This window comes from Aulostomus chinensis, chromosome 12 (assembly GCF_037954235.1).
Source record: "Aulostomus chinensis isolate RoL2024-O1b breed Wild chromosome 12, RoL_Achi_v1.0, whole genome shotgun sequence".
Lineage (NCBI taxonomy): Eukaryota > Metazoa > Chordata > Actinopteri > Syngnathiformes > Aulostomidae > Aulostomus > Aulostomus chinensis.
Window position 1 is genome coordinate 26006889 of NC_141331.1, and position 8534 is coordinate 26015422.

The 8534-nt window shown below is 44.5% G+C and overlaps 1 protein-coding gene across 3 annotated transcripts; it reads left to right on the plus strand.

The window, feature by feature from the left end:
• The first annotated feature begins 3756 nt into the window (after positions 1-3756).
• On the plus strand, positions 3757-5090 carry LOC147252587 (trace amine-associated receptor 13c-like). 3 transcript variants are annotated; one of them, XM_086219374.1, is made up of 2 exons: positions 3757-3950; positions 4307-5090. In XM_086219374.1, the coding sequence occupies exons 1-2, from the start codon at positions 3757-3759 to the stop codon at positions 5088-5090; spliced, it is 978 nt and encodes a 325-aa protein (XP_086075500.1). The 3 variants fall into 3 exon arrangements, with proteins under 3 accessions (XP_086075500.1, XP_086075499.1, XP_086075501.1); XM_086219373.1 differs by having other exon boundaries at positions 3757-3929; positions 4274-5090; XM_086219375.1 differs by having other exon boundaries at positions 3757-3833; positions 4274-5090.
• The last annotated feature ends 3444 nt before the right edge of the window (positions 5091-8534 follow it).

Sequence of the window (8534 nt, forward strand, 5' to 3'; positions counted from 1 at the left end):
ACTGTTAAGAGGGTTTGAATTTATTTGAACGGGACAATTCAGCACAATAGTTTCAGTACAAAGCATTCAAATGATGAGTTGTAAAGAAAGTCTAGAGCGATTGCTCACTTCTAGCTCTTGTCCCTAATTGGGCTTTCGACTTCAAAAATAAATTGATCCTGAAACATTACATAAGAGTATGCAACAACAGAAACCACCACACACACACAGGAGCTGGGATGTTCCGTGTAAGGACATGCCACACACAAGTATCAATCAAGCACTGAACTGACTTTTGCGCTATCACTACGTCATTCACTGACAATAGGCTCATCCCAAAACAAGAACCATTATTTCAACAAAGTGACCAGCAAATTTACTGGGGGAGAAAACCAACCTGTGGATGAGGCCTGCTTCCGCCCCTCCCCCGTTCTACTTCCTTTTGGGAGCAGGTTCCCTTCCTCGTCCTCCTCCGCCCAAACAAAGGTCTCTGTTGTTTGTTGTTTACGTTGAGCCTCCTTAAAATAAACATCACGGGACATGCCGGTATTACCTTAATATACTTAATCATGTAACATTAAAAAGACAGCTTTAGCTTCGGAAAGTTCAAGGAGATATAGGTATAGGTATAAGTACTGCTTACCTCACACTCATTCAAGAGCACATCAGCAAGAAATAAGGCGTCGTCGTTTTCGAGCAGATCCATGGTGCTTCCTGCCGTGACAGTTGTCGCCAAATGGTTTCTTGTTGGCGCTTCAGGCCTTTAAATCTGAAGTGGGCGTGCCTGTGCAGCTGCCGTGTAACCAGAAAATACCCATGGCAGATCATAGACTTTGTAAAATGGGTTTTAAGTTTGGATTTCTGTAATAATACCCCTGATTAACCCAGACATAAGTGTGGTTTGCGCCACTCAATCATAAATCTGTAAATATAGCGTGAAATGATAGAACTAAAAGGCCACCTCTGAGTGCAGGAGTTAGCCTATGTGACGGATGTGACGTGAGCAGACCGCGCCCATTAGTTTTAATCATTGTTTATATTGTGTAGGCTGCATAAACAACCAGAAATTGCATTAAATTGTTGATTGTCTTATTAATCAAAAGATAAAGTATTAAAAAAAAAATTTTGTCTTGAAGCGAGCGATAATTTCCAGATTGTCTCACAGAAGAACGGGGTGCCGAATTCCACAGAAGCTGATGTAATTCCTGGGGCGCTAAAATCCATTTCATATTATTTTTATTGAACAGCAAAAGTCAACAATCACACAAACAACAACAAACAAGCGTAGCTATTTTATATTTTGATGGTAATTCCTGGGGCAATATGTTTTATATTATTAGTATTAAATATATATAGACAACAATCACCAATATATTATCAACTCAGATAATGACGCAATGTAACGACAAACTACAATAACATAAACGCCATTTAGGTTTCGGTGGTTTAACCACCATAACAACTGCAGAAAGCATAACATTGTAACAACTTTATTCCGAGAGGTGAAAGATTCATTGTGAAAACGAACAAATCAAAGATTATACACAAGAACTGAGCGAATATTATGAAAACAAAATGTATATTTCTTGCAAGAAATGTCCTCAAAATGTTTTATTTTAAATCAAAACTATACTGGAATAACATACTTTCCTCGGAGACTTAAAGGAATCGCCGTCATGTTTTTGTTTTGAGAGGCCCGCATGAAAGAGTCACGTGACCTTCTGGCGTTCCAATAGAAAAGAATAGGGGGAAAAAAATGTAGACATTTCACAATTTTTAGGCCTTTATCGTAGGACTGATACCTTTTCCCTGTGGACAAACATAGCCTTTTTTACATGAGACTGGGCTGGCCAAAGTCTTTCTGTGGGTACAAAACCACCTCCAGTGTCCCAACATTGACCACTTGGACATACACAGTGCCACAATCGACCCTCAAAAGGCAAGGGGAGGTGAGGAGACCAGCCAGAAGACCAATCTTTAGGGGCTCAAAAAGCGCACTCTGACCAAAAAATTGTTGAGGTAAGGTGCTAGCAACCAGCTTCATCTGGCCACCGGGGATGCGGACTGCCCACTTGCCCTGCACACGGACTGCCCCAGTGGAGCTCCCTGAATGCCGAGAGGTAGCCTGATGGTAGCCTTTGTTGGTTCCCGCAACAAAACCGCAGAGTCAAAAAGTGAGGAGTCATACAACCCAAATAACTCTGTAGCATTGGCGGATTATGTTCATTTCCAGGATCCCGGGCGCAGAAGACACAATGCCTGGGGGATCCTGGACAACAAGAATCCCACACCAGGGCATCACCTTACCACAAAGCTCTACATCGAGTTCCAAATAACTGATATATGGAATCACCAGGCCATTGGCGGTTTGCAACTGTAGCCAGTGACATGTGCAAAGGCAATGATGACCCCATGGTGCAAACTGCTGCAAGAAGAAGCTTTTGGCGATGGTGGATACCATGGAACCAGTGTTCACCAAACATGACACAGACGCTCCTCCAATCAAGACATCAACATTAGGACAGGGAGCAATTAATCCCACCGCAGCACCTTCTTGTGAGCCTATGGACTCCCCAACTGAACTGTAGCTCAGCAGCTCAGCGGCCTTCAGTTTTCTGGCTGAGGTGAAGCACAGGCACGACCACGGGTTTTGGGGTCTGAGCCCAAGGTGGAGTTAACACGCCTCCTTGGGGGAACTCTCTCGCTGTCGCACCTGTGGGCAAAATGGTCCGGCTGCTGGCACCTTGTGCAGATAAGTGGGTCATCACAGGGATGCAGAACATGGGGGCAGGGGACCTGAAGAGAGGTTACCGTCTGGGCCAGTCAGTCCAGCTGCTCCTGTTGGTGCTTCAGCAGTTCCATTAAATCACTGAGGCCAGGCCCAGGTGGGGTGGTGTTAGACAGGGGCTGGTTGTAACACTGTACCCCATACTGCAGGCCATAAGAGGCTGGTAGAGAAGCACTGCGCCGCCCACTGAAATGCCTTCCCTCTCTCACCTCATAGCCTCACCACGTAGCTCCAACAAAATGGCAGTGGGCTGATGGCGGACGAACTACTTGAGCTCCAGTCACAGAGAAGGGTCAAGAACTTGCTCAGTAAATTGAGAACATCTGCGTTCTGCATCAAGATGACATGGGGTTGGGCACAACCATAAAGCTCCCGCAAGATAGCAAGGATCCGCTCTGGATCTCCTTGCTTGGCACCAGGGTGGAACTTAATCTCCTCTCTCACTTCCCCAGCTAAGAGGTCAAAGATGAAAAGCGCATGGTCGGGTGCAGAGAGGTGGTTGACCCGCATGCACATTTTCACCTCCTCCACCCACTCAGCAATACCAATACTACCCTTACCACTGAACACCGGACACTTGCGGTCCCTCGGCATGACCACCAGCCACTCAGAAACCGTAGAAGGGACACTTACAGACATGGCAGAACCAGATGGAGCAGACGGCGTGGCCCACCGGGGGAACTCCCTCCAGAGTCACTCATTGTCCATCTTCAAGTACAGCACCCACTCCCTGGGCTGCTGTGCCTATCTTGTGTTGCATTGATTGGAGACAATATTTATGATTGTACATTGTTTTTGAAAAAATAATTATTATTCTTGAGAGAGAGGAAAGGTCAAACTGAAAATGATGGTGTGATGTGAAAGGGGAGGGCGGAGGGACATTACAATCCAACAGTCAGTGAGAGAAAGAGGGGTGGGAAGAAGATCAGGTGAGAGAGAGTTCTATTATATTAGTTGTTGAGAGCTGCACTTCTCCTCAGACCTCGAGGATGAAAGTCCAGGAAGAAGCAGAACTCTGCTTCCCAGAACTGCTCAACACATCCTGCAGGAGGCCGATGGCTTCTTGGTCTGAAACTGTTCTCTGGAGCCTTCTGGTGTCCTTCATCTCTCTGCTCACTCTGGTTCTCAACCTGCTCGTCATCATCTCAGTCTCCCACTTCAGGCAGACGCATTTCTCAGCAAATCCAATTTAACATCATAACAGATTGACTGACTTGAAGAAATATTAATGAATGATTTTTAAATAATGTTGTGTCATGGAATGCTAGATTTCTGTTTTGCCTTGTCAGATAAAACGAATGCAGAGGACATCTCAAATGTGTGATTTTGACACTGGAGAGGTCTCATCTCTCTTATTAGGGTCAAGGTTGCCTCTATGCACTCTCATCTTAAGAAGACCTTTTCACTGTCTAAATTTAATCACACGTGGAAAAGGACAGAACTGTTTTTTATTGTTTGATCTGCTTTTTGTCGCTTGTTTAATGGTGCTTTTCTACTTTCCTCCAGGCAGCTCCACACACCCACCAACATCCTCCTCCTGTCTTTGGCCGTCTCTGACTTTGTTGTGGGCCTCCTGCTGATGCCAGGAGAAGCACTGAGACAAACAGCTTGCTGGTCTCTTGGTGATCTTGCATGTATTCTGTATAATTATGTGTCCTTCATCCTGACATCTGCATCAGTAGGAGACATGGTGCTGATATCAGTGGACCGTTATGTGGCTATTTGTCATCCTCTGCATTACACCAGCAGAGTCACTTTAAAGAGAGTTAAAATTTGTGTTTGTCTGTGTTGGTTCTTCTCCATCCTTTACTGCAGTATTCTTGTTACGGTTGGTCTGACTCATCCAGACAACTATTATTCCTGTTATGGAGAGTGTGTAATTATCAGTGACAATATTGCAGGAGTTGTTGACATTGTGGTGACCTTTATCCTTCCCCTCACTCTCATCATAACTCTGTATATGAGAGTGTTCATGGTGGCTGTGTCTCAGGCCCGTGCCATGCGCTCTCACACTGCAGCTGTCAAACTCCAGGCTTCTGTCTCTCTAACAACTAAGAAGGCTGAGTTGAAAGCAGCCAGGACTCTTGGTATTGTGTTAGCTGTGTTTGTGATGTGTTTCTGTCCATATTATTGTGTGTCTCTAGCAGGAGATGATTTGCTCAATGCTTCATCTGCTGCTTATGTGATTTATCTGTTTTATCTGAACTCCTGTTTGAACCCTGTCATATATGCCTTGTTTTACCCCTGGTTCAGAAAAGCTATCAGACTCATTGTCACTCTTCAGATCCTGCAGCCGGGCTCCTGTCAGGCCAACATCCTGTAGACGAGACTAAAATAACCTGATTGGCCTTCAGATGCAGTCGTGTGTCAATGACCTGCTGAAGTCATTTTCTTGTTATGTCGATGTAATGAACAGATGTTATTTCTGTATATTCTAGCTGTTCCTAAAAAAAGCTTTTGATGTCATGTAATTAAAGTACACATTTGAAGGAACTTGCAGTTTGTTTGTTTTTTTACTTGCCCAAGTTTCTATGTGGGCCAAAAGTGATCTGCGTCTGTTTCTTCTGAATCTCATTGGAACCTGGGATTCTTGTCAATTGTTGCTGTCAGGAATATATTTACTGTGATTACACAGACTACATCAGAGGTGTCAGGACTCAGCAAGAATATTTTTCACAATGAGGTGTGTTACACATGAATATCATTCACCTCAGGAAACATCTGATGTCATCAAATCGAGACATACTTTTACATTCATGACCAACTCAGCTTCTCTGAGTTTAATATAGAATAAAGCAAGACTTGTTGATCAGGCATTCTTCTAATTTTATGTCACACAAAGTTCATATCTGGTGATATTTTCCTTTTATTTAAGATGCCGAGATTTACATTGGCCTCCCTGTCAGATCATTCAGGTTGTGATTCATGTCACCGACTATGATTTTATTTCTAAAATTTGCACTGAAATGTAGTTGGAGCTGCATCGACTCAAACTGCTGCAGATTAACAACGTTTTTCTTTTATCAGATTAACCCTGGCAAATGAGATTGTAGGACACAGTTGATAGCAACAAAATAAGTGATCTTCATTCCATGACAATGAAACAAATGAGGACATTGATTTAGAGATTCACAGGAAAGATGAACACATCTCAGCCTCTGCAGCAGTCAGAGGCATTAAGACAGACCAGCTTGGTTGTAAACACACGTTGCTGCTGCCGCCACACAAAAACAAATGATGCAATCATCATTGAGCAGTTTTTTCCCTGGTGTGACATTGCCTCCCCTCAAAACTCTGTTTGCTCAGAGTGAAGCGGCTGTAATCAGTATCTATGGAAACATAATTAATATGTGACAGATGTATGACATTAAAGTCACAATTCCATCAACGTGAACCATCCAGTCTGCAATGGTCAGGGAGTTTTAGGAGAGCAACTGTTCTTGTTTTGACTCTCTGGCTTTACTAGTTCACTCTCACTACTCTCAGCAGCTTTGGTTCCAGGAGAATGTTTGGCCCCCCACTAAAAAGAAAAATGAGCTGGGACAGCCCAGTCTCTTCAATGTGCTCACAAATAATTCAGCAGTATCACACTGGAGGTGGCGGTGTTGTGTCATCACAGCTGATATTCAGTGATATTGCTAATGATGTGAAATAGTTAACAGTAACAAGCAACAAAAATCACTCACTGTGGTCAACCAAATAGTGAAGCTACAGTTTAGGGTGCAAACATGTCAACTTTGTGTGTGTGTGTGTGTGTGTGTGTGTGAGTGTGTTCTTGTCCTGAATATGTAATTAACTAACAGAGTGAGGACATTTTTAGAAAGTAAGGACATTTTAACCAGTCCTCACATCTTCAAAGGGCTGTTTGAAGGTCAAGACTTGGCTTTAGGGTCGAGGTTAGAATCAGATTCTGGTTAGGTTTAGGGTCAAGGTTAGGGTCTGGCAGTCAGTTGAGATGGTTAGGGTTAGGGTGAGGGGCTAGGGAATGCATTATATCAATGAAAAGACTCACAAAGATATAAGAACAAGGGTGTGTGTGTGTGTGTGTGTGTGTGTGTGTGTGTGTGTGTGTGTGTGTGTGTGTGTGTGTGTGTGTGTGTGTGTGCCCTCTGGTGGCTTCATTGAACACTGAGGACACAGCATCTTGCGTCTGGCGGCCCACTGAACTGATCTTCAGCTGCTGGCTGCCCCCATGTGCTCACTAAGTCCAGATTCCCACCAAATTTCAGGCTTGTACAGCCCAGTGATGATGTTAGGAGCGTTGAGGATGATAGGTGGCATCTGCTCTACACAGAAATAAATCGGAAGGATTGATTTATCACATGCATGAAAAATAAGATTTTGGAATATGGATGGATGAAAGCAATATGAAAGTATTAAGTTATGTTATTTGTTTATTATTGCTTAGTATTTTGAGAATTTTGTCCAATCAACTGCTTGAGAGCACCAGGTATCCAGTTCTCAGAGACATGGACAAAGGGGATCACTTCAGTTGGTGATTGATGCAAACTTTCTGGTTACTGTGTCTGGTCTGACCAGGCTTACTCTTATTGGTTGACATGAATCATGTTTTGGAAGTATTTGCCAGTTCTCATGCATATTTATTCTGTGTGTGTGGACTCAACCTCAACCTGTGGACACCACTGGGTCCGTCTCTGTCGTCTTCCAGCTCAGCTGCCTTACACACTTTGTTTCACCAAAACTGCTCAGGGATTTGCCTTGATCACACATGAAAGTCCAAAATGTTGTCATTAAATAACTGGTGGCAACAACATGGTCTAAAAAGTTGGTCTAAAAAAAAAAAAAGGCCTGATAAGCAGCATTGCAACACATCCCTGCCAGGTCACCAAACATCTCTGTTTTGAATGTAAACTGCATTTTGTCACTGTACCACGTGTCTGTACCAAAGTTTTTCCACTAGCTGAGCAAGCTGAGCTAAAAACAGCAGCCACTTCATTGAAAGATGCACCATGACAGCATGTTAGGGACAATGCAGGGGGAAAGAAGGGAAGTGGAGACTTTAAGCAGGGCGTGGGGCGGCATGGAGACAGAAACTTCACTGCCAAATATCCAGGAACCCTCTGTTCAGTGCAATCGTGTTACAACTCGTTCCTCTTCACCTTTACATACACCACTCCCCCCTAATTGACTACTCCATGGCTCAGCTCAGCACACCTGTTCTCCCTCACCAATTTCCACACCTGGCCTCCATTGTACAATCAACTGCTGCCTCTACAAAAGACCAGTCTGCATGACACTCCACACCAGAGCTTCACCTGTCAGAACGTATATCTTTTGTTATGGACGGTGCCCTGTGACGTCCCTACGAGGTCACCACCTTCTCCCTCGCCTGCTTCTGCCGGCCCCCAGAGCCAACCCTACTCCCTGATTGGCCTCCTCCCCAGCCAATCCAGTCAGCTAGTGGCACCCGGGAGGAGTTAAAAGGAGAGCGGGGCCAGACGCCAGACGTGGCGACTCTGCACGGTGGCGGATGTCGTCCCTCGCGTGGCTCCATTAAACCATAGAGCAGCAGCTTAGCGTGATCTGTGTGATCGAGTTACTGTGGTGTGGCGGTTGAGAAGAGGCTGGTGAGCCCCTCCCATTTGTTTTGGTTTTGTTTACGCTTTTGTTTCTTTTCTGTGTTGCCCTGCGTGGGTGGTCGCTCCGGTGGAGTCAAGTCAAGTCCATTTTATTTGTATAGCGCCAAATCACAACAAAAGTTATCTCATGACACTTTACAGGTAGAGCAGGTCTAGTACCACACTCC